Source organism: Equus asinus, chromosome 2, assembly GCF_041296235.1.
Source record: "Equus asinus isolate D_3611 breed Donkey chromosome 2, EquAss-T2T_v2, whole genome shotgun sequence".
Taxonomy (NCBI): domain Eukaryota; kingdom Metazoa; phylum Chordata; class Mammalia; order Perissodactyla; family Equidae; genus Equus; species Equus asinus.
The window spans coordinates 10,146,607-10,173,003 of record NC_091791.1 but is presented as its reverse complement, the minus strand read 5'-3'; the positions used below and the strand labels follow the sequence as shown (position 1 = coordinate 10,173,003).

General features: G+C 45.0%; 1 protein-coding gene across 7 annotated transcripts in view; it reads left to right on the top strand.

Annotated features, from left to right (window-relative positions):
• Window positions 1-26,397, top strand: part of LOC106826678 (scavenger receptor cysteine-rich domain-containing protein DMBT1-like) — a 117,305-nt gene that overhangs the window by 56,541 nt on the left and 34,367 nt on the right. For all 7 annotated transcript variants that reach the window (XM_070481547.1, XM_070481551.1, XM_070481544.1 and 4 more), the window contains exons 22-41: window positions 32-70; window positions 1,362-1,509; window positions 3,494-3,684; window positions 5,130-5,159; window positions 5,830-5,871; window positions 6,759-7,076; window positions 8,353-8,382; window positions 9,099-9,416; window positions 10,023-10,055; window positions 11,315-11,347; window positions 12,832-12,985; window positions 14,525-14,742; window positions 16,478-16,795; window positions 17,174-17,215; window positions 19,629-19,658; window positions 20,157-20,310; window positions 23,716-23,933; window positions 24,537-24,848; window positions 25,689-25,721; window positions 26,200-26,226. In XM_070481547.1, coding sequence (XP_070337648.1) covers window positions 32-70; window positions 1,362-1,509; window positions 3,494-3,684; window positions 5,130-5,159; window positions 5,830-5,871; window positions 6,759-7,076; window positions 8,353-8,382; window positions 9,099-9,416; window positions 10,023-10,055; window positions 11,315-11,347; window positions 12,832-12,985; window positions 14,525-14,742; window positions 16,478-16,795; window positions 17,174-17,215; window positions 19,629-19,658; window positions 20,157-20,310; window positions 23,716-23,933; window positions 24,537-24,848; window positions 25,689-25,721; window positions 26,200-26,226 — 2,688 coding nt within the window. The remainder of the gene's footprint in view (window positions 1-31; window positions 71-1,361; window positions 1,510-3,493; window positions 3,685-5,129; window positions 5,160-5,829; window positions 5,872-6,758; window positions 7,077-8,352; window positions 8,383-9,098; window positions 9,417-10,022; window positions 10,056-11,314; window positions 11,348-12,831; window positions 12,986-14,524; window positions 14,743-16,477; window positions 16,796-17,173; window positions 17,216-19,628; window positions 19,659-20,156; window positions 20,311-23,715; window positions 23,934-24,536; window positions 24,849-25,688; window positions 25,722-26,199; window positions 26,227-26,397) is intronic.

The window sequence follows — 26,397 nt, the reverse complement described above, 5'->3', positions numbered from 1 at the left end:
ACAATCCATGTGTCCTTTGTGTGTTTGACAGGTCACCCATTGGCTGCAATGGCAGAGACGATGGCTGCAGGTGAGATGTTGGTGTCCTTTGCTGCCCTGATCATCATCTTCTAACTCAAGTTCTGAAGTGACTCTTCAAGGAAATTGAGCAAAATACTACTGTTTTGTCTGGGTCACCCCTCTGAACCTGTGTTCCAAGTGAAGAGTCCAACAATAGGGGCCAATGAATTTATAGTTCCAATTCCATTTCTATTTAGTCAAAGAAGGAAGTCCAAGTAAACAAGTGATGCCAGCCTTCTTGGTCTCCCAGCAAGGACATCACAGGTGGAGGACAGACATGTGACTGTTAACAAAACAATGTTGCCAGGGTGCTAACCCAGGACATCATTTCAGAGGGATTCCACCATGAGCATGTTTTTCTTCTGTGTCCTTTCTTCCTCTCTGACAATCTCTGTCCTCATTCTCCATTCCTTCTTTTTCATCTTCCAGTTTTTTTTCCTCTGCTCTTGCCTATATCTTGGGCTTCCAGAAGCCGCCACTAAACTTTTCTTAGCACCACCTGGAGATAAAGGGCTAAAATAGAGCCATGGAGAGGCTGGCTGGCCCTTCTAGGGAAGAGCCACAGCCAGATGACTAGAGACAATCGAGTGTAGGTTCAATTCTTACACAGCCAGATAATCTGATGGAGAAAGCCATTGCCACAGGTGTCATCTTTAATTGTGGACTGAATATTGGGCAGATGGATAGACAAACAGACAACAGATAAAGAAGCATCTCATGCAGATGCCAAGCAGATGGATGGGTGGATAGTTAGGCAGACACAGAACAGTATCAGTGTTGCAGGGAGTGGATAACTCAGGGAAATTTCTTGCCACTTAGTAGTAGATTCTTCTTAATGTAATTTTAATAAATTACAGCTGATGGTGAACGGAACACTGCCATCTTCATACACATAGAGGCTCCATGTCGGCTCCGCCTTACTTGGGAAAATGAAGCAGTTTACTCATTCCTACTGGTGACCTGACAAAAACCAAATCTACAGAACCCACCACTAAGAATAACCAGAGGGAAAGATTCTGGCTGATATTAGCTAAGTGCTTTGGCCAGTGAGCCCACGTCAATGGTAGAATTCTCAAAAGAAGTGAGAGATGTTTCAAAATTCAGACACTTTCATGCACTCATTTCCTAAGTTTGCAAATGTTTTTAGAATATGTTATACTTCTGATATGTCCTAAGATATACCCACAAAGTAACGACCAATGAAATCTTTTTGGGAAAAAAATGAAAGCAAAAAAATGTGAATTACAAAATTAGTGAACTTAATGAAAAACTGAAATTCTAAAATATCTTTCTTCTTTTAGAAACATCTCAGTGTGGCAGCATCATCAATAACTCGTCTGGAGCGATTAGGAATCCGCCAAAGAATGAAATGCATGACAACATGACCTGTGTGTGGGAGATCAAGACCAACGCATCCAACCGGATACTGCTGGCATTTCCATATCTTGAGTAGGTCATGGTACTTAAGTACACCGTCAGGTTTAATATTCCAAGCGTGTATTCCCTTGGTTGATTCTCATAACTAAAAGAGTCCTTTGTGGGTTTTTTTAAGTTTTTATTTTGAAATAATTATAGACACAGAAGAAATTAGAAAAATAATACATAGAATCCCATGTACCCTTCACCCAGCTTCCCCCATTAGTGGCATCTTATCCAACTGTAGAACAACATCAAAACAAGGAGGTTGACGTTAGTACAATACTGTTAGCTTGACTACAGACCTTATTCAGTTTTCACCATTTTTTACACGTACCTTTGTGTCTGTGTACATGTGTGCAATTTTGTGTAATTTTACCCTGAGTATAGATTCATGTAACCACCACCACAATCTGGATACAGAACTGTTCCACCACCACAAAGGAACTACCCCTCTACCCTTTATATTTGCAAACCACCACCTCCCTGTCCCCTGCAACCACTAGTCTGTTTTCCACCTCTATAGTCCCGTCATTTTGAAAATCTTCTATCAACGGAATCATACAGCATGCACCCTTTTCAGATTGACTTTTTTCACTCCGCATAATGCCCTTGAGATCCATCCAGGTGGTTGTGCGTATCAGCAGCTCATTCTCTTTATTGCTGAGAAGTATTCCATTTGTGGATACCAGAGTTTGTTTAACTATTCCCCTGCTGAAGGACATTTGGGTTGTTTCCAATCTTGCTGTTATAAGAAAAGGCTCTATGAACATTCATATACAGGTTTTTGTATGAATATAAATTTTCATTGCTCTGGGGTAAATGCCCAAGAGTACCATTGCTAGGTTGTATGGTAAGTACACATTTAGCTTTGTAAGAATATGACAAACTTTTTCCATAATGACTACCATTTTACATTCCCACCAGCAACACATGAGAGATTCAGTTTCTCCATATCCTAGCCAGCATTTGGCATTTCTGACCTTAGCTGTTTGTAATTTTCAGTGTACAAATTTTGTACGTGTTTTGTTAGATTTATGTGTAGGTATTTCACTTCTTTTGGAGTGATTGTAAGTGATACTGTGGTTTTAATCTCGGTTTCCACGTTTGTTGCTATTATGTAGAAATACAATTGATTTTTGTGTGCTTCCACAAATTTTTAATTGAAATGAAATTCACCTCATATGGTTTGGATAGATGTGTGTGTGGATGTGAAAGAGAGAGAAAGAGGGAGAGAATGTGTGTATTTCATCCTGTTGGGTAAAGATGCAGATTCCAGGGAACCCCCAGACCTAATGAATCAGGAAATTTTAGGTTTTAATATTATAAGTAATCCAGATTGATGTCACTCATAGATGAATGTCTTATGGAAATTAATCCTCGGAAACAACTAAAGTTATTTATCACTTCTGAATTTTGCTTAATCAAATTATGACTCAGAATGGATGGCCCATTGGGCTGAGGCAAGGAAGTGGTTTTCTGATTTTAGCACTCGTGGCATCTGGACGAAACTTTACAGTGAAGAACAACAGCCAATAACATCAGACGACTTCCACAAGCCAAGCTGAGCAGATTTGGTAGTGCACTTCCCTCTGGGCAATCCGGCTGCCCAAAGCTGGTCAACAGGTTGTTTGGAACCTGGAGCCATGTCCTTCTGGCAGGCCGAGCAGCCTCTTCCCTCTTCTGGACCCTCGATCAATTGCCTTGATTTACCTGGCCCTGCCCTTGGCCTTAGGCTTTGAAGTACCATGCAGTCTGAAGCTGCTGGAGGCCTCAGCAGGGGTACACCTAGGGCTTCAGCCTCCTCTTCCCTCTTCCAGTTAAAATCCCATCCCCTTACGGCAATGGAGAGAAAAAGCAGGGTGAAAGGAATCCATACTATGTTTGAATGGCTGACAGGCTTCTAATCTGTCCCCAGCCTCTTTATAGTAACAAAATAAAGGGTCTGCTCACAGCACATCTCTAAGATCTGCTGATGAGGAGACTAAGAGGCATCCATCGGTGTTTGCTTCCCCAGCCTCAACTGCTCCAACGAATATTTTGAAATCCTGGACGGCCCTCCATCCTCGGCAAAGTCCCTGGGGAAGACCTGCTCTGGTTCCTACCTCACCTACGCGTCCTCCTCCAGCTCAATGACCCTCGTGTACTTCCGAAGCTTCAACACTATAGGAAAAAACTTCGTTGCTTATTATTATTCTGCAACCAAAGGTAAGAATGGTGGTACAAGCAGGAACTCTGGAGCTGGACTGTCTGCCTGGGGACAGTTATAGTCCTGTCACTTACTCCAGGACCTTGAATAAGAGATTTGACCTCTCCATGCCTCAGTCCCTTCCCTGTACAATGGGGATAATAAGAGAACCTCACTTCCTAGGTTTGTTGTGAGAGTTCCCTGAAACGATGCAAGCAAAGCACTTACCACAGTGATGGCTCATCATAAATGCTCCATAATTGGCAGCTTCATCATGGGCTGCTTAGTTTCACGTAAACACGTCATCACAGTCAGGCCATTTCTGAAGGTATTCCGAGTCTAGTACCAGGTGAGTGTTTTAGGACCTATAGAAGAAGAAGGTGTGGTCCCAGCCTAAGAGGGGCTCGCGACAACCTAGAGGGAGTTCATGACGAACACATATGAAGCAATTAGAGGACAAATAGAATACAATAAATTAAGGCAAACAAATAGAATATACTAGAATATACTAAATTAACACAGAGATGCATCTCAGCAGAAGATAGGAAAGAGAAAGCAATGTAGGCTGCACGTATTAAGGAAGACATAGAAGAAAACAGCCTTAGATTTGTCTTTAAATCTAGATGGGCTGTGGGTAGAGAAACAGGGAGAGGGTACAGCTGGTGAGAGAGCAGCGTGGGCACAGAGAGGGGATGGGTGAGGCGTGTGGTGAGAAGGCAGGCAGAAGCTAAGCCAAGTACTGCTCAGGAAACGCGTGTACTCGAGGTTGGGTAATGACAACAGCAGTGATCAAGATAACAGCTAACATTTACCGAATGCCTATTTTATGCCAGGCAACATTTTAACCACTTTTCATTTGCTATCTCTCTTTTTTTTTTTTTTTTTAAAGATTTTATTTTCTCCCCAAAGCCCCCTGGTACATAATTGTGTATTTTTAGTTGTGGGTCCTTCTAGTTGTGGCACATGGGACACGGCTTCAGCATGGCTTGATGAGTGGTGCCGTGTCCACGTCCAGGATGCGCACCGCTGAAAGCCTAGGCCACCGCAGCGGATCGCATGAACTTAACCACTTGGCCATGGGGCCAGCCCCCATTTGTTATCTCTTTGATCCTCATGCAAACCCGTGGTTCTTCCCCTTTTACAGAAAACTGTAGGAGGACGAGGAAACTGAGGCTTGAGAGGTTCAGTAATTGTCCCGAGGTCACCCAGTGATGGATCCTACACTATTTACCACTAAGAGAAAAGAGGCTGAGCTCATGGACTGTTCTTCCAGCATCCACCTGTCCAAAATGCTGTTCAGAAGAGTCTCCTGGACTTTTAGCAAGCACAGGGGTGACTCATTGAGCAAGCTTGGGAAACATGCTGTAAAACACAGAGGAGATGCTCTAGGTCACAGAGCGGACCGGGGAAAGTCACTATAATTGTGGTTAAACTGTTGTCGATGATGGTTTCCTTGTGTTTGCAGAGGCAGTTTCACGGACCCCGAATCTAATCAGTGAGTCATGTTTACTGTTGCTATTTCGTCTTCATTCCTCCTTCATGTTTCTTCCTCTGTCCCCACTCCTGGTGCTGTTACCTCATAGCCTGATCTCTCTCATATGTGCTTCCAAATTTCCTGTATAAACCCACAATAGCTAAGAGATTCTGCCCTTACACTGTTTGCACAAGTATGATGCCCATTCACACTGGAACCAAGTTACACATATCAAGGATTAGGTCACTGTCTATTGATAGTTGTCAATTTGATTTCCTAATTCTTTGTTTTTATCAAGACAATGAAACACCCTTAGTCAGACTCTACATTCAAGGAAAGTTAACAACAGTTACACTAAAAGCAGAAGCCTACAGAAGAAACAGCTGTCTTCTCCTGAAGGACACTGACTGTGAACACACGTCAGCATAGAATGGCACAATTTAGGTGTCGTTATATTATGTTCCAATGACTGGGCAAAAGAGGGAATGTTATTTCTGTTGGATCCCACACAGCTGAGAAACAGCAACTCACATGCAAAAAGAGTTTGATGTGGAAGATCACTTAGCATCAAGATGACAGGAGAATGAATCCGCCAGAATTTTGGCTTTTTAGCCGAGACTGATCTCAGAATGGTGCTATCTTGACTCGCCCGAGTGCCCCCTTTTTATTTAAGGGTGTCTTGTATCCACAGCAATCCCGACATCACCACCCAAGCTGGTAACAGCAAGACCAGGTAAGCCCCGGACTACGCCCATTCGTCCCCAGGTGTCCTTTCCTCTTTGTACCTGCACGTGTATCTATATTTGTACCTGCTTCACGGGCAGAAACTAGACCAACTGCGAGTGGATCATCTATCTGGAAAGAGTCCAGTGGACTCTATCCAGACTTCTCAGGGCCACTCAAAGCTATTGGTGCCTAGCATCCTGGGGTGAGCAAAGCGCATTTTTCTGGAGTCTTTCAGAGTCATCAAACCCTGAGCAGCATACAGGTGCCTTGTAGCCGGGTCCTATCTTTCCTTTATATGGCCAGCCCTGACCACAGTTAATGTCACATCCGCATCACTAGTAGCCTTTTTCAAAGTGAGCCAAGTGTCAGAGCCATTACAGAGGCAGTGAGAGAGAAGAGCAGAGAAAAAAAGGAAAACAGTGAGCTTTGGAGTCAGGAGACCCGAGTTTAGATCTGCTATTTACCAGATGTGGGGTTTAGGGTGGATCACTTGCTTCTCCAACTTTCATTTTCCTCGTAGATAAAATAGGAATACCGATTCTCTTTTGTTTCCCTTCCTGGGTTGTTGTAAAGGTGAAGTGAACACAAATGCACACGAATGCACTGCACAAAATCACAAATCACCGTGCAAATTATTTGTAGTGTTTTTTGGCATTGAACCAAAACAGATTAGGATATACCTCTTGTGCAATACTCAGTTAACAGACATTTTAGGCTAAATGTTATTTTGACAATCTTAATGACTTCTCAACTTTTGACTAGGAGGTTGACGAGCTGACTGACTCTTTTACCAAGATCTCCACGCCCAGTAGTAGTGTGGGGTGGGGAGCTCAACCAGCTCGGGAAATGTGCAGCATCCCCAGAGGGCAACAGTCACCAAGTGTCTGTCTGCAGGGGACTGGCCGGAGCTGCAGCTGGTGGGCAGCTCAAGTCAGTGCTCAGGACGTGTGGAGGTCCTCCACCAGGGCGCCTGGGGCACCGTGTGCGATGACCTGTGGGACCTGAATGAAGCTGAGGTCGTGTGCCGACAGCTGGGGTGCGGTCGGGCCGTGTCCGCCCTTGGGAAGGCCTACTTTGGCCCAGGCTCTGGAGACATCTTCCTGGACAACCTCCAGTGCTCTGGGGTGGAGCGCTACCTGGGCCAGTGTGCCCACTCAGGCTGGTCAGAACACAACTGCGGCCACCACGAGGATGCCGGTGTTATCTGCTCAGGTACCCTCTTCTCTTTCAGACAATCACTGTCAGTCTCAAAGTGCTTCAAGACCCCCTGCTAGAACTCAGAATCAGCCACGCAGACAGGACCCTCAAACATGTAGCCTTTGAGTTTTGCTTTCTCTCTTCTAACTTGATTAAATATATAAGATTTTAACTGCTGGCCTCCCAGAATAAAACTTTCTAATTTTCTAATTTGGTAGAAAGAATTACCAAAGGTATGTGTGCTTTACTGAATGCAGACATACGTAAAGGACACGTTTCCTTATGGGAATTTTTAAGGAGTTTATCCAAAGGTCTCTCATTCAAAGAGGCAGCGGATGTCGTAAAGCTAGAGAGACTCGGAGCTGGGCAGCCCCGAGATCTCAGGGCCACTGCTGACACTCAGGCTGCATTTGGGCAGCACGTAAACTGTCGGAGCCTCCGTTTCTTCATCTGTAAAATTAGGAGCTAATTGCTTTCTCGCAGGATTGCCGGAAGGATTCAAGCTGTCTTTTGTAAAGCACTCGCACAGCACCTGACAAAGGGGCTGCCTATTTCGTAATTTTTACGACCATCTTCCTCACTCAATCACAACACCAAGGAAACCAGTGAATTAAAATGGCTAGTTTTAATTGCCTTGTGACAATTTTTTAGAATACTTTGGATTTACTCAAATGTAAACGATAAGCTGGGAGTAAGTTAGTCACCTCTGGAATGTCTATTAATAACCTTTGCGGTAATGAGATGCCTTTTGATAAACTCTCAGCTGTAATGCCCGGTGTGACTTGAATCAGCAACTCCAACTCGAAGTGGCGCTTGTTACGTAGAGGTGCCCGCGGGAGAGGCAGCTCCATTGTACCCCAGCACCTGCTACCTGTGATTCTTAATTTGAGGCACATGTTTAAAAGTATCATCTTGTTCATTGTGCATTCATTTGTCCATCTGTTTGCTTTGTAGCGTCTTGTTACACACAGCATGTCCAGCCTAGTTACAGCCTCATGGCTGCACCTTATTCCCAAATTTCGATATTCTGGAGGATGATCATGTAAATCCAAGGTGCCCCCGAAGTGAAACTCATCTGCTGCAAAATCATAGTTTAAGTCACATCCCAAATTCTGGATGAATTCATTCCATAGATGAATCTAGATCTCCCAGTACCATGTTGTTTGAAGGGACTGACTTTTCCCATACCAGATTAATGAACACTTATAAAGATGCAGTTAAAATCTTTGTCTTAGTTATTTAAGTCAGGATTTTGGGAAAAGACTGACATGTTTATTTTCTATATAAACAGATGCTGACGAGTCACTTATTAACAGTCCGGGTAGGTGACACTTTTTTTGATGGAACTTAAATATCAGCTGTTCTTGATTTTTCCTTGAGCTATTTATTCTTCCAGCTCTAAGTTCACTCTGTCTAATCTGCAAAGATTTTCATACTATTGAAATGCCATTCAAAAGTCTCATTTGGAATTGTTACTTTTGATTTTCCTATGTGTAATGATGGCTGTGTGTGTGTTAGCGATACATGCAGGAGTGAAGTGGCATTTCAGGATCTTTTTGTACATTCTTTGTCTTCTGACTCAAAGGCCTTTCCCCAGCTCCTCCCCTCACCAGCTCCTTCTCACTGTTTTAAGAGAAGCCTTCCCAGGCCCCTGTTCTCTGCTAGTCTTCAGAACGTCCTGTTCTTCCCCTTCATGACATTTATCATGTGGAATAGTGCACTGTACATTGGACTCTACATTGGACTAATAGACTTTAGGCTCCCTGAGGGCAGGATCTGGATCTCTTGATTGACAGATGCGTCATAAATGCCTAACAGGGAAGGCAACAAGTAAATGCTGTTGAAGTGAAATTGAACTGGCTGAAGACCCCACAATCTGCAGCTCAGGAACACATGGGAAATGTGAGGGACAGGCCCCAAGGCTCAAGACAGGGCATGGCCCCCCCATCCCCATAGACCTGCTGGCCTCTGAGATCTGATGCTGGTGGACCCCAGGTAGGTCTCGTGGGGACTCACATACCCCATCTCTATGTGCAGGAAACTGGCCAGAGCTGCGGCTGGTGGGCAGCTCAGATCAATGCTCAGGACGTGTGGAGGTCCTCCACCATGGGGCCTGGGGCACCGTGTGCGATGACCTGTGGGACCTGAATGAAGCTGAGGTCGTGTGCCGACAGCTGGGGTGCGGTCGGGCCGTGTCCGCCCTTGGGAAGGCCTACTTTGGCCCAGGCTCTGGAGACATCTTCCTGGACAACCTCCAGTGCTCTGGGGTGGAGCGCTACCTGGGCCAGTGTGCCCACTCAGGCTGGTCAGAACACAACTGCGGCCACCACGAGGATGCTGGCGTCATCTGCTCAGGTATTTTCTCCCCTCTCAGGCAATAATTTCTCATGTTGCGGTTGAAGACATTTTGAAACTATGCATCCCAGATGGAAGTTTTATCCATCCATTCATCTCTTCATTCTTTCATCAAACAATCCTTGAGCATCTACTCTGCACCAGGCTCTGTGCTCAGGCACATGCCCTGCCATGGGCAACTCCAGGTTGTACACGAGAGGTCTTGAATGTTAGTGTGCACCAATACCCCCTGGGGCATTGCAGTACAGAGTCCAGGGCCCCGCACTCAGAGATTATGACTAACTAGATTTGGGGAAGGGCTCTGGGATCTGCCTTTCAACAAGTGGTCCAGGAGATTCAGCATAAGAGTGGCCACGGGTAATCCAGCCCTGGCTGTTGTGGGGCAGTTGACCCTGTTGGGGGGCAGTTGCCCTGCCCCCTGAGGCCAAGGACTCAGCCAGAGGAGGGCTGGAGTTGCCCAGGAGGCAGTTCTGGTGCTCTGGGTTCCGTGTCCAGAAAGGCCGTGGTCTTCTCCCTTTCATCCCCCATTCACACTCTGTTACCCTACCTCCTCCCAACTTTGGATTCACTAAAGATAGTGACCTATTGCTTTTCTTTATAATTCAGATGCAGAAGGCCTGCCTCCTCCCATACCTCCAGGTATGTCCATATTTTTTATAGTCCAGGCAACTTTCTAACAATAATAATGATAGTAATACTAGCATCAAATACATATAAATGCCAAGAATCAGGCACTGTTCTGAGCCCTTGGTGTAGATAACTCATTTAATCCCTACAATAACCCCTTGAGGCAAGTACTTTTCCAGAGAGGTAAACTGAGACTTAGAAAGCTAGTAATGTACCCAGGGCTGGCCAGTGGGTTTGAATCCAAGCTGTTGATGCTCTTGGCCACTTTGCTTTTGAATGCACATGGCTGTCCTCACACAGCCTCAGACAACACCCAGAAGTCACAAGTCATTGGCAGAAGTCTCTCTCAGACAATTGCCTGGAGAAGAACTTGATATCTTCTGGACATTTCTGGGGAAAGGCTAGCTTTACGTGTTGGGGGATGAGTGAGGGGGCAGTGCTGTCTAAAGTTAAAGGGCCATGGTTGGGGTCCAGGGCAGTGGATATTCAAATGAAGGCTCATCTATTGTTTTCTCATTTTATGTAACTCAGCTAAGCTGAAAATTACATGGATGATTGGGAAATGAGGAAGACCACGTTGAGTGAAAGGAGCCATTCTGGTTACCTATTGCTACTCTAAAATGTAGTGGTTTAAAACAACAACCATTTAGTTATATGTCACGGTTTTGTGAGTCGGGAATTTAGGGAGGGCTCTGCTCAGAGATTCTTCTGCTCCACATAGGACTGACCAGGGTCAGTCAGTGGTGTTCACCTAGTGGCTGGTCTGGAGAGTGCAGAACAACTGCACTCATATGCCTAGAGCCTTGGCGGGGACAGTTGGAAGGATGGGCTCAGCCAGGGCCCTCATTCTTTGCAGGGGCTCTCAGGGCCTCTTCACATGGTCTCTCCAGCAGGAGAGTCAGACTTCTTACAAGGTGGCTCAGGGTGCCACTAGCAAACCAGTGACAGGAAGTGGAAGCTGCATCTCTTAAGGCACAGTGTCACTTCCACCATATTCTGTTGATCAAAGCGGTCACAGAGCTCACGCAGGGTCAAGGGAAGGGACCTAGACCCCACCTCGTGACAGGAGGCACATCCAAGAATTTGTGGCCTTCTTTAATCTGCCACAGGACTGTCGAGAATATTCACTGAGCACCTTCAGACTTTTATCAGTTCACACTAAGTACATTGACATTTCTAAGAAAACCCTGTTCATTTCACTAACTTGTAGGCAAGACTAAGTATTTTTCCCCTGTATGTCATCGTTATCTCCCGTTTTTTTTCCCTTCTAGGTCTTTCTACAGCTTTTCAGGATCATATAACAGGTAGTCACTTGTTTTAAATCAAAATGGTAACTCCATGCAAGAGAACCATCATAGTAGATGTTGGGCGGTGTGCCCAGGATGTGGCACAAAGGGAGTGGCACAGCGTGGGTGTGAAGCTGCTTCTCTGCTGCCCATGCCAGTCCTGTCACGACTCCTTCTGTGAGAAGGCCAGGGCAGTCAGGGGCTCAGTCAGAGGAGCCCCTCAGTCCTCACCACAGCACTGCCAATGGGCATGGCACTTGTATTTCTAATGCCTGTAAATAATCACTTTTTTAACCAAAGGAGCAGGCTGGGAAGGGAGCATGTGGATCTGCCCAGGGCTGAGTAGACAGGAGAGTGACAAGAGACTTGAAGAGAGTGTGGCAGTCCATCTGGCCATACTCAGCCTGCCTTCTCTGGGTACGGTCCAATAGTGGACACCAGGATGGGCACCAGTCCATCATCCCCTGCCACATGTAGAGTTTTCAGGAATTCCGACTCCCTGGGGTTTCGGTGTCAGTGTGACCCGGTCCAGTTATTGTAACCTTAAAACGCAATCAACAATAGAGCAATGGGATGACTGGGCACTTCACCACTTCCCACCATCCGTCACAGGAATGACCAGGAATCTGTGGGATTCTCGGAGGATTACAAGTTGGTCAGGGGAGAACAGAAAGAAGAAAATTAAGCAACTTCATAATTTAGTGACAAGATCAACAAAGCATATTGTGTTTTCAAATTTCCTCTAAAATAATCCTCTAAGTTTTCTGCTTTTTTGTGTAGCATGCTGCTTTAAATATATATGTCTGTGTGTAAATGTATATCTATTTATATTAATATGACAACTCATATGGAAGAATTAGACTTCATGTGTTTTACTCTTACAGATACAAAAATCTGTAAATTCCAATCTCAGTAGATACTGAGTTAAAGGAAACACAATCTACCCAGAAAAAGTGATGAAAAAGTACTTAAAGGGAAGTCCCAGTCATGACCTCCAGAACAGTTCCCAGCGTCCCCTTTCCCTTTGCTCCAATTCGTCAGACCCCAGAGTTGTTCTAGAACCTCTTGTTCCCAAACCTCTTCAGACTCGCCTCTTCCGCCGGCACGTACAGCTTCTGTCTCTCCGGCTCTCCTGCCTGATCTCTCATGTAGATCTACTCTGCCTCTCGCCCAGCAGGCAAGAATCCTTCCACTTTAGAAAGAGGGAGGAAATGGTAAGTAGACAGGACAAATACAATATTTTCTTTATCAGATGGTAGGGAGAGAGGGAAAGGCAGGGAACTCTCGCACATTAGTACTTTTTGACCCATCAGAATTAGATTGAATGGACTCTCCTTCCCAGGAGACATTTAAGCTAAAGATCTATTCAGACAGCCCTGTGTACCCACCCATGGGGACTGCTGCCTGACTCCACCAGGCCACTAGGAGTGAGCTGGTCATCACTGGGATCACACAGTGACACCATGCGGACACATCCTGACATCCTTTTTCCTGTTGTTTAGGAGGAAGTAACTCTTGTGGAGGGGTCATTTCTAGTCTCTCCGGCTCATTTTCCAGTCCGCTGTATCCAGAAAATTACCCAACAGACATCCAGTGTGTTTGGGAGATCCATGTGGATAAAAAATTCCGCATAGAACTCATGATCCCAAGTTTGAAGTAAGAAAACAAGTTTTTAAGAGAAGTTTCTGTCTAAATAAGAATATTGGTTTGTGAAATCATAATAAAGATACTTCTTTTAGTGGGAAACATTTAGGGGTAAAACCAAAGAACACAAAATTCTTTCCAAGTTGAAGCTCAGGTTAATTTTGTAGTGCTATCCAATGAGTTACTTCTAGCTTGAAAAATTCAATGACTGGCTTATTGACATATTTGACTTAGCCTTATTTTGGTCATTTTTCTTTTGATTTTTTTCTAAAAATATCACAAAAATCCTCCTTACCAACTTTGCCCTTGTTGTACACTAGGTACCAATATTTACCCTCTTAGACTTTCTTTTTCCTTTATTTAAATTTTAAACAAATACCAAAAGGCTTTCCACGCATACACATTAGCCAATTACTCCAGCCTTGGGCCCTGCATCTTCTAAATGTTGCCTCAAAGTCAAAGGAGACCATAGAGCCATTGCCTCATATTTGACATGATGAGAATAGATTTTCCAAAGTCACTGCCTTTTTTTATCTCCATGGCATAAAATAACAGCTGACATTTTTTAGTGCTGCAGTGTGCCCAGGCTCAGGACTGCCCTTTGTATGCTTTGTCATATTCCAGTGTCACTACAGCCCTAAGATAGATGTCCTTGTCATCCCCATTAGAAATGAGGAAATCAAGACTCAAAGAAGTCGACTAACTTGCCAAAGGCTAGCTCTCCTAGGTCTATCTTATGTTTACGTCTTTTAAAGACCCAGCTCTTCACCCATACTTAATTCTGTAAGCAGAGTCTACGCAAAGCCCTTCTTCTTTTTGGATATGACACACAGCATGGTACAAACACAGCAATACTGTGAAATGCTATGAAAATCTACCTTTAGCATGCATGGAATGCATTGTCCGTGGAGTCAGACATGCCCTATGCCAAAGAATATTTTAGAAATATGTTATCTTTGTTGACAAAAACCATAAGGACACAGATAGCCCACAAAAGTGAGAAACTTGAACCCACACCTCCAAAGTCTATTGTGTTGTCAGTTGTCTATTCCTTCAAATTCTCCTCATACACATTCCTTGTGAATAACTGCCAAAGGGCAAATACTCTCCTATATGTGACATTATTTTTATTTTAAAATCAAGTTTTTTCTCCCCAAAAATTTGGGTAGGGAAATGTTGTCAAATATAGAGGTAGGAAATCTGCCTGTGATGTTGATTACATGCTGATCATTGAGGTGATTTGACTGTTAAGAATTTATTTGAAGTGTACATTAGCATTTTCTAATGTTCCATATAGGTTGTGATTGGCCAAAACCATTATGATTTTAAAGTTTCTCTTACTGTTATAACAATAAGCCTCATATATTCCCCTGGAAAAGAAGATAAGAGTTTCAATAATAAGGCATCTAAAAAAATTAATTGATATTTTATATATTAATATACAATTTAAAATATAATCCAAATACTCAATTCTATGATTGCCATACTTTCTAAGCTTTAGGATCTAGGAAATTCTAACCTGCTGCTGACCCTTCACTTTGATTCCCCCAGACTGGAAGATGTCCTTGGATGCCCGTATGACTCAGTTGAAATCTTTGATGGCCCCAGGATTGCCTCGCTCTCCATGGGGAAGTTCTGTGCGTCAGCAGTTGTGATGTTTTTCTCCTCTTCAGACATCATGACAGTGGTGTTTCGAAGTGACTCTATGATCACCAATACTGGCTTTTATGCTCTATTCAATGCGATTCCACAGGGTGAAAGAGAGTCAGGTAGGAAGCTTCCAGTAGGTTTTTGGTCTTTAAAAGACAGAACAGTTTCTAATTTGAGGGACCCCCTTATTAGCAGAGGCCTGGGATTCAGTTTTAAAATCCCCCCACGCTTGGCCCCATAAGCCCTGCTTCATGGCTGCTAGATTTTCCCACTAAGAAGCCCACGTGGACGATTGAAATAAGGCAGTGATTTGCAGCCTGTACGTAAACGGGCAGGCTGCTCCTCTCCATAGCTCCTTTGTCGTTACCCTCCGTTGGGAACTGTCCAGAGTGCTGAAATCTAGAAGCCAAACTTTCCTAAAGAATCCACTTTCCTCTACCGGCCGGCCCACTTAATACCTTGCATGCATTGGACTCTAGACTCACCCCAATGAGAGGATTGGGGACCCCTTCAGCCATGGCCCTGTAGGCAGTCATTCCAGAGCCAGGTCCAATTTTGCACCCAGCAAGCATACTACCTGCTGATTGTAGGGCATCTGATAATCAGGGGCCCTTGCTGAAGCCCCAGTGAAGCTTTCAGGTCACCAAGGAAACCAGGTAGTAAGTCTCTGGCTTCAGTTTGAGGTGAGGGGGTGGGGGTATTTGTTTCTGAGTAATGGAATTCCTTATATATTTGACCCTGAAAGGCATGTTTGAGATCTTGCCTTGGGGAGGCTAAGTAAGGTCCAGCATTAGAAATCCAGACCATTAATTGACTCAAGATCATCATTCACTCACCCAATAATATTTACTGAGGTCCTACTATGTGCCAGACCCAGTTATAAGTGTGGAGACACAGCAAGCTGTATGGCGCCCTTGTCTCCTGGAGTTGATAGTAGGGTGGACATGGGGGAGAGAGGGAGAATCAAGACACAGAAACAAGTAAATAAACAAGATGGTTTTGGGCAGTGATAATGGCTGGGAATACAGAGCAGGTAGAATAGAAGAGAGTGCCTGAGGTGGATGAGGTGCTGCTGTGGATTGAGTGGGAATGGACGGCCTTGCTCAGGAGGTGACATGTGATGAATGACAATGAAGGGACATTCCAGACAGAATAGCAAATGCAAAGGCTCTCAGGGAGAAAAAAGTTGGACATTTTGGAGAAATAGAAAGAAGGCGAGTGTGGCAAAGCCTGTGGATACAGTATAGGAAAGCTGTCCCTAGGGTGTCTCCAGGAGACAGCAGGTAATTCCAGCTGTCCACAGCCTGTCAGCCCCGAAATAGCCATCTCCATTGGGCTTTATGAAGTCATAGACACTCTAGTGGCCCACATGCCCTCAGGGGATTAAATCTACACTTATCCAAGCACTTATCCAAGACATATCCATAAAAGCCACTGGGAACCCATTTCCCCAGGAACCCAGAATTGTGGCACAGAGAACCACATGGCAAGATCTGCAGGAACCATACTGTGCTGGGAGCTGAGCACTGTGCTTTATATTCACATTCTCATCAAATCTTCACCACAGCCCTCTGAGATACAGGCTGCTTAGAGTCCCCACTTTACAGATGAGGAAACTGAGGCCAAGGGAGATGAAGTAACTTGTCAAAGGTTGCACAACTAGGAAGCAGTAGAACTGGGGTTTAAACCCACCTTTATCTCACTCTTAAGCCCTTAACTCTAACCTATTATGGAATCAAGACATCCTTAAGGTTTTGCTCTTGCATTTATTTGCTTTAGCCACAAACGTGGGAGCTAGAAATCCTTCCTATTTCAAACTTCCCCAACTCAAAAATAAAATCTTCCTCTATTTAGAAAATGCACCAGAGCTGCGGCTGGTGGGCGGTTCCAGACGGTGCTCAGGACGCCTAGAGGTCCTCCACCAGGGGACCTGGGGCACTGTGTGCGATGACCTGTGGGACCTGAAAGAAGCTGAGGTGGTGTGCCGACAGCTGGGGTGTGGACAGGCCATTGCTGCCCCTGGAAGGGGCCACTTTGGCCCAGGCTCTGGAGACATCCTTTTGGACAACATTCAGTGTTCAGGAAGCGAGAACCACCTTGGCCAGTGCCCTAGCTCTGGCTGGTCAGACCACAATTGTGGCCACCATGAGGATGCTGGTGTCATCTGCTCAGGTAACCTCTCCTTTTATGGCAGCTTCTCTCTGATCTTTCAGCCAGCAGCTTCTTAGTGATGGATGGAGGGCATGCACAGAACAGAGCCAGGGAAGCTAAGGACGGTGGCCTGACAGATGAGAGTCCCTTCAGCCAGGTTGACAGTGAACCCTGAGGGCCTGACTCCTTTCTGAAGACACACACACAATTGGTGGGTCCTGTTCTCTGAAACTTTCCCAGGTCTGAAACTGCTTTTCTAGAATTTAAACATGCTCTTTTTCTTGTGTGATACGAAGCCTGCCTGCTTGAGAACTGCCCGCACTAGAAAACCACCACTTCTTTGTCTTCATAGAACTTAATTTAGATTTCCTAAATTTGCCCCTTTTTTCATGCATACAGATGCTGGAGACTGGGCTCCAGACGTGACCCCTGCTCCCCCAGGTAGGTCCAACACTATGAATTTCTAGTATCTCTTCAAAGTGAATAAGAAGTCTAATCTCTGTCCTGACCTAGACACTGATGGACAGTGACCTACATGCTGGAATCACCTAGACAGCTCTTAAAATTCCTGATGCCCAGGCTGCACCCCAGACCAGTCACATCAGAATCTCTGGGGTCATACCCAGTCATCAGTCATACTTAAAGCTTCCCGTGTGATTCCAAAATGCAGCCAAGGTTAAGAACCAGTGACTTGGACAATGAGCTAAAAACCACATTTCCCAAATGAAATGACATCCAAAACTCTCCTCTCTGGATGGCAAAGCAAGGAAGGGCAGGAGGGGAAAGAAGGAGGCAGGTTCCATCGCAGTGGCTAAGAAGGGGGTCAATACGGAGAGGAGAGAAAGTGGAAAGGTTTGCCTCTCGGGAATGTAGATTGGAAAGTGAAAGCATGCAAGAAAACAAAGGTGCACTGAATGCCAAACTCTCCCAGTGGGTCAAGAGCAGACTGGAGATGAGAAGTGAAGCCATGTGGGGCTTTTTTGTGGGCCTCCTGGCTTAGCCAACACAGCAGGAGTAGAGAAAGGGTAGACCTCCTCCTGGTAATCTACTCAAAGTCGATGTGTGGCAGTGACCTCCTAGACTCAAGATTCCAGCTACATCAGGGCATGTGTGGTCCTGCCTCCTGCAGCTGCCTGCCTCTCCAGGACAGGTTCTCAGCAGCCACTGCCCTGCCCGCTAGCACCCTGGGCCCCTCCCAGCCTCTTCTCCAACCCTGACTGGTGACTGCTGCCACTCTCTGCCCTCAGTGGGGTCCTGGGTAAGAGGAAGGTCAAGATCAGGTTAGCCTTGTGGTGTTTCAGGGCCAGGTAAGGTGGCTAGCATCTGTCTCTACAATGGGCTGGCACTGCCATGATGCATTTGGAAGCACACTTGGTAGGGACCTCTTACCTTCTCCAATCCAGGTCCCACAGGCATCCTAGGTGGAGGTTGCCATCTCTTGTAGGCTGCCCATGTGGTGTGGGTTGTGAGGTGGACCTGTGGGAGGAAGAGATTGATTTCCCCACCACTGGCTGAGACCTCACATTTTCATTTTGCACTGAGAAACACAAATTATGCAGCAGCCCTGGAGAGGAGGCAGGGCCCACAGAACACTTTCTCAGGGACTGGCAAGCAGGGAAGTTCCCTTTGATTCCTGCTGGCCTTTCCTCTTCTTGCCCAATGAGGACTCTCTCCTAGCCTGGGGACAGGAGGAGGGAGGGCATGGCTTTGGGTCCTCAGAGAGCTCTGGGCCCAAGCCTTCTTGCAGCCTAGGGTTTCAAACCTCAGAAGCTTTTCTATTTTTTCTCTCTGATATAATATCCCTTTCCTGAGGCAGAAATGCATGGCTAACTAGAAAAGAGAACGGGTCATGGAATAAATGGAATTCGGGGTTGGGGTGCAGGGGAATGGAACCATTTTTGTCTAAATAGTATCCAACTGTAAGCAAACCTCTTTGTGATAGAACACTATACACCTGCCTGGACACACACAAAATAAGGCCTTTGGCGTTTAATTCGTTGAGAAAAATGTTATATATCAAACATTTTATCACAGGAAAAATGCTTCTGAGACACTTTAGTTTAGAAAAAGTTTGTTCTCCTGCTATCCAACACTCTTTCTGAAGAAGGACTCAGAAGGACAGCTCTTCACCTTGCAGCAGCACTGCCTGAGGAGAAAGACAATGGGGATAAAGGAATTCTCATATGCATCTGACCCATTTCCTTCAAACTCCTTCCTCGCTAAACAGTGAGAGTAAAACTCAAACAAGTTCCAGCTTTCCAGTGAGCAGGCTTTCTGGACCTGCCCAGCCCTTGGCCTGCCATGCAGTGGGGACTAAGGATACATCTAGAATATAGAAATATATGCTACACAGAAATCCAAGCCAAAAGGACACACGAAAGGAGGAAGAAAGGACCTTCACACATGTTGGAGATCCCCTCTGAGCCCTGTCTTACTTCAATGGAGTGCTGCCCAACCTACCTTTCCCACCACGGGTCTTAGCTTTCCAGATTTTGTCCTGCATTTTGGCACTTGATAAATTTCTGCAGACATAGTGGCATGCTCATAAGCCCAGTAGTGTTACTGTGGGTGATGCCTCAAGACTCATCAACCTCAGGACAGCCCTTGGGTTAGTGGACCCTAGCACATAAGAGAAAACAAGTCATGTAACTGTGTTTTCTCTGTGATTTTTCTGGTGAATCACTGAAAGAAGGAGAGAGGCTGCATCCCAGATCAGGGAGAAAAAAGAAGTGAGCGTGTCCACTCCATGTATTAAGACTCAAAGTAGTCACAGGCTTATTCATTTGTACTTAAGTATAAGGGATTTTATGGTGTTAAGCTCTTTCCTGATTTTCTTCTGTTTTGACTTTTGCAGCTGCCACTCCTCAGGCCCCTATGCCACAAGGTAACTCTCTTTCATTGAAAGTATGACCTGTCAAGGACTGAACCTCTTTGATAATTCGTAAAAGCAGAATAGATGTCTGTCTGTCCTAGCTGCCACGAGGGGAAGGAATTGGTGGGATGGAGTCCTCACAAGTGGATGGATCATCTACATCTGAATTGAGCTGGTTTGTATGACAGGAAGTTGGGGAGAGCATTAATGAAGCATCAGCTGGACACCCCACACCTGCTACATACATGTCCAATCCCATTGCCAGTCTCACCTACGATTTTAGAGTCCTGCCTGCCAGTCATACATCTTTCCCCCTCCTTCGTTCCCTCTCAGGGATACAATCACATGCCAGTTAAGCACGGCTACATCTAATACCAGCATGATTCCTTCCCATTTTGAGATTTGCTGTTGAGCTTGGTGGAATTCTGGATTCTACACCTGGGAAAATTGAGAAAATGCAAGGCGCATGTCTGAAGAAGCCAAACGTAGGTCTCTTGTCTGCTTTTACAGGAGGAAGTAACTCTTGTGGGGGAGTAATTTCAAGCCTCTCGGGCTCCTTCTCCAGTCCTTGGTATCCAGCAAACTACCCCACCAACGTGGAGTGTGTCTGGGTCATACAAGTGGCTGAGAAGTTCCACATAAAACTGATGATCCCAAGCCTGAAGTAAGCAGCTTTTCCCTTCTCTACTTCAAAGGCCAGATTCAATTGGAAGCCATGCTTTCCTCAAAGAGATGGCCTTTCTGTGTGTCTTAGTCTGTTCGGCAGCTATAACAAAAATATCATAAACTGTAGCTCAATAAACAACAGAAATTTATTTCTCACAGTTGTGAGGCTGGAAAGTCCAAGATCAATACACCAGCAGGTTCAATATCTGGTGGGGACCTGCTTTCTGTTCACAGATGGCCATCTTTTCACTATGATCTCACATGGATGAAGGGAAAAGGGAGCTTTCTCAGCCCTTTTTATAAGAGCATTAATCCCATCGTGAGGGCTCTGCTCTCATAACCTAATCTCTTCCCAAAGGAACCCACCTCCTAATACCATCATACTGGGGGTTAGGTTTTAACACATGAATTTTGAGATGACACAATATTCAGCCTACAGCACTGTGTAACAAATCCTTTCACTTCTTAGATGAAAATTGGTCTGGTCATCTGAGCTTAAGAGAGTCTTATAATCATTTAGCTCAACCTCCTATGCATTTGGAGAATATCCCATGAACATCCCTGACACCAGGCCATGAAGGGAGCCTCAGCTGGGGTGACCCAGATGTGAAGATCTCACCCCTCTACTCTCAGCCAGCTCCATTTGGGACACAGAAAAGAAAAGGAACCCAAACCTTTTCTTCACTCTCATTTTCCGATCTTCGTTCTTTCCTCTGATGCTACACAAAATACATCTGTTTGCTCCTCCTTTCAAGAATTTCTATCATGTTTCTACCAAGCTTTTTCTTCTACAGATTAGGCAGCCTCAGTTCATTCATTCCTCTTATCATGCATATTGCACTTCCTACTTCTTTCTCCAAGCATCACACATTTTTAAAGGAATTCATCCTCTTTTAGTGCATATTTATATGTATATATACATATATATTCATATACACATAAATGAGTAACTTTTTAATGAAAATATTACTTTTCCTGATAACATTTAACCCTGGTTTCATCTTTCTACACTGGATTGCATCTGGGTCATTCTCTGTTCCTGACATCGTCATGCAGTCTGTCCCGGACCTCTGCCACTGCTTTCCATCTGTGTTCGTTGGCCACAGCGGTTGAGGATCTGAATGGTTAAATGCTGCCTTCAAATTTAAAATGGGCTGGGGGCTGGCCCGTGGCGCAGTGGCTAAGTCTACATGTTCTGCACATTCCACTTCGGCGGGCCAGGGTTCGCCGGTTTGGATCCCGGGTGTGGACCTACGCACTGCTTGTCAAGCCATGCTGTGGCAGGGGTCCCACATATAAAGTAGGGGGAGATGGGTATGGATGTTAGCTCAGGGCCAGTCTTCCTCAGCAAAAAGAGGAGGATTGTCAGCAGATGTTAGCTCAGGGCTAATCTTCCTCAAAAAATAATAATAATAATAACAAATTTTAAAAAAAATTTTAAGTGAGTTGGCAGTGGAGTGAGGGATGGATTAAATTAGTTTTACCTGATGGCTAAAATTCCTTTTGAATAGGGAGGACATAAAACTAACATCAGAGGTCCTTATGTATTATGAGCAAAATGTATTTATCATTCACTCATTCATTCCACACTCATTTATTTATTGAAAGCAATGTGGGAAGATTTCGTACCATATATTTCAAATCCATGAAATTCACAGTTCTAATGTTTTGGGGCACAGAGTATCATTTCATCACTTCTGGAAAGTGTTTATTCCAAGCAGCTGTGATGACCCACATCCCCTGAAATCTCAAGGTCACCATTCCAACATAAACTTACTACTATAGTTTCAGAGCACACAAATCAAGGAGCTGTGTAATGTGTTGCCCGGAGCCAGAGCTTAGTTGCTGACTTCCAAGTTTTGATGTTTTTAAATCTAGATTTATTGATATTTGGGGTTTTTTTCTTAGGACATAAAGTTGGTTATTTGCCCCAGTGATTCTCAACTGGGAGTGATTGTACCTCCCCACAGGACATTTGGCCATATCTGGGGACATTTTTGATTGTCTCAAGTTGGGCGAGGGGGGTGTGGTGCCACTGTCATATAGTGGGTGGAGTCTGGTGTCCTACAATTCTCAAGACAGCCCCCACAGCAGAGAATGATCCAGCCCCAAATGTCAATAGTGCTGAGAGGGAGAAACTCACATTGCACTGAAGTTTGCTTCTATTTTTCTGTTTCAGCTTCTACGGAGATTTGTTTCACACTCAATTTGTAAAAATTATATCCATATTTAAAATATGCCATTTCATTCTTGCTAAGTGAAGTGTGTCCTGTTTTCTAATGAAATGATTTCTCAGATTACAGTGTCACCTGTTACTGTCACACTGCTGTCACCTTACACACAAATGTTATCACTTTTTCTAAATTTAAAAATGGGTTATTTTGAGGCACTTGGCTCTTACTTTACTGGAATAGATATGTTCCGCAATAAACAGGTTTTCAAATTCAGCAGTTTGTACACAAATGTAATTGTGTCCATTGTGTATGTATTATGCAATGAGCACTTATAATGCATGCATCAAAGGCTATTTACTGTTGTTTAAATGCCAATGTGCATATCTCACATTTTCATTGTGTTAGATAAATGTTGACATTCTTTAGTGTATGTTTAGTGATGCCACTTTTTGTGTGGGTCCTGGTCTAGGAATGGGTTTATAGGGCTGAATAAGACAGACAAGATCTCTACCCTCACGGAATTTGCATTGTAGATAGGGAGACAAATAGTACTCAAATAAATTGGTAACTTGACGGACAATTTCAATTAGTGATAAGTTGATAGGTGCTATGAAGAAAACAAATGTGCATATATGGCAATAGGAGAAAGTCAAGAGAACACTAGGCAGGATGATCAGGGCCAGCTTCTCTGATCATCCAAGTTGGATGAAACATGTCATGAAAACACTTGATTTGAACCAGGCAATTTGGGGCATCAGAGGGAAGAGTCCTACTCAACAGGCCCTTGGAGCTTTTACAGTTGTGACCACTTATCCCTTCTCTGGGACATGTTGAGAGTTTTACCCAATAAGACCCTAGTAGACACTTGCCACCACCCCAGAGAGTGGCAGGGTGTGAATAAAGAGCCGGGGGACATTCAGGAGACACTCGAAGTTGAGAGGAAGATAGTGGGAGAGACTGAAAGCCACTATTCCAGTTGGGAGGCCGCTGAAATCAACCAGGTGAGAGAGGATCAAAGGCTGACTGACCTGGGCAGTCCCAATAGGGAAGGACAGGAGGGCAGGTTCAAGAGATATTTAAGAGGTCAGGGCCACTAGTGGAGTGTGTGGTTGCAAGGAGGTGGCCAGGATGATTGCAGTTTCTGTCTGGGTGTGATGCAAATGATGATTCTATTTAAGACATCTCTGCACGTTTCCTTGGGGAGATTAACTCTGCCTGTGCCTCCTCAGATTAGAAGACGTCTCTAGGTGCCCCTTCGACTTTCTTGAAGTGTTCGATGGACAGCAAGTTGCCTCACTCTCCAGCGGCAGATTTTGTGCTGGCTCGGATCTCACCTTCCTCTCCTCTTCGAACATCATGACCGCAGTGTTCAGAAGTGACGCCATGATAACCAATACAGGGTTTTATGCTCTGTACAATGCCATTCGGCAAGATGAAAGGGACAGTGGTAGGTGTCCTAATACTTACCTAGAAGGAAGTAGATCTAATTTGTGTCCTTTCCCTTTAAGAGAGGAGATGCTTCCTAAATCTGACCTGCGGAGCCCACCTTCATTAATGACATCCGCTCTGACACTAACAGGCCCCAGCCCACCCTCCCCCTGCTCTGCCTCTCACTGTCATCTTCCTCCACCAGAACATCCCAGCTGAAGAAACAGATGGTTAAATCTCATATCTTGCATTGGCTGTGTGTGTAGATGAAGGATCCAAATGAGGGCCTCCTTCTTCTCCAAAGGAAGAGAAAATGCAATAGGGCAAATCCTTCTGGAACAAAACTATCTCAAACTACAACTACAACCCACCTACTTCCATCTGAATTCAATACAAAAACACTCCAGAACACTCATATAGATCTCTTAGGATCTCCTGGATCCTTACAACAGTCATAAACCAGGAATATTGCGGGCAAATCAGGGCACAGGGCCACCCTGCCTAGACTCCAACAGCCCAATGTGGGAAAATATGCCCAAGTGCTGGGCATGCTCTATCTGATGAAGGTCCTAGAGTGTGGGGACAGCACCACAGCTCAGCAGCCTGTTTTCTTGTCCCCCAGGTGCATCCCTGAGACTGGTGAATGGCAGTCACAGGTGTGAAGGCCGGGTGGAGGTCTTCTACAATGGCACCTGGGGCACGGTGTGTGATGACAGCTGGGACCTGACAGATGCCAGGGTGGCATGCCAGCAGCTCGGCTGTGGTGAGGCCTTGTCAGCCCCAGCTCAGAGCTACTTTGAAGGGGGCACTGGCCACATCATGCTGGATGACGTGCAGTGCATAGGGAATGAAGCCAAGGTGTGGCAATGCACACACAATGGATGGTTCTCCCACAACTGTGGGCACCACGAGGATGCCAGTGCTATCTGCTCAGGTGAGCCTTCATGGGACAGAGTACACTTCAGAAAGGGAGTCTCACCCACCAGCAGCCTCTGGGAAGGAAGAAGTCAACACCTGCAGGCAATTACTCAGAAAGGAGCCCTGGACTTTAAGCCGTCTTTTTAAATCAATTTGCTTAAGAGTTAGTTTTCTTCCTCTAAAATTGCTGTGCCTGTAAAATGTTCAAAGACCCACCTTAAAAGGTTAAGTAGGTGGTTTGTATCATCAGACATCCCATTCTTGGATAGACATGCCATGTGTTGGTAACAAGCCACTCTCTCCTGAATAGGAATAGTAGCTGGTGTCCAAAGCGTGCTTGACATGTGCCAGGCTCTCTGCTGAAACCAGTGCGTTCATATTCTCATTCATACTAATAAATACTAATACTAATGCATACTAATAAAGTAGAGACTATTAGCATCCTCATTTTATTGATGAGACAACAAAGGCATATCCAAGATCACACACAGGTCCGTACTCTGTAAGTATTGCCTAACAGGTGCTGTGCCAAAGACTGAGCTCGGCTCTGTTACTAAAGCTCCTTCATCCCCATCACTGACCAAAAGTAAATAAATACCACCTTTTCAGTTTCAGCACTTGCGGCAACTGGATGAGCCATCACGAGACTGAGAAGCAGAGTGTGCTCCCTCACCCAGTGGGCTGCCATAGGCTAACAGTCTTTAACCAATATTGACTGGTTTTACTACTACAATCCTAGCTGCCGAGAATAGAATGTATTTAATCCTAAAAAAAAGGAACCTGATTTTTTTTTTTTATGAATTACGTGACTGCCTTACTCAATCCATCTCTCATTATCTCTTGTGTCTTTGTGTAGGTATCGATGGCAATCCAAAACTAAGACCAACAGGTATTGCTCTTCCATACTTTTCAACTTGTTGCCAGGTCCCTGATGTATGTGAATCCTTTATCCTGAATTTGGGGCACAGTTGACAGCATAAATTCTCAGCTGCTAATTAACAAGAGCAATGCAGCTCATTAGTGTTGATAAAATGGTGGGGCTAGGGGCAGCAGAGGGTGGGGAGAGAGGTGGGAGAGAGTTAGGAGAGAACGAGGGTTCAAACTCACCAGAAATGCATCTCTGGGCCACTGGGGTTCTCTGAGTCAGTATCTGCTGTGAACAGAGGGTTGATTGCTTGCAGTAATGATCATGCGGTAGATGCTGGGGGGAGCAAGGAAAGAGAAACCCCAGGGGCAGCATCTTCTCTGTTCACCGGGACACAGAGAAATCACAGCTGCGAGTGTCAATATTTTCAAGTACTTTAAAGGAGCATTCTGGATCAAAGCCCTTGCTTACGGTATCATTTTTTCTCCATGTGTTTTCACAGACCCGCCTGGTGACAGCCCCCCTAAAGGTACTTCAGCTTTATTGAAACCCTTCGCATGGTTTGATATTTGCTCAGTTTTCAGTTTTAGCACTTCCAGCAACTAGATGAATGCTCTTTCTTCCTTTTACACGTGAAAAGCCCCAGCACAGAAGTGCCTTTAACAAATTCCACACCAGATCCAATATTTCAGCCATTAAT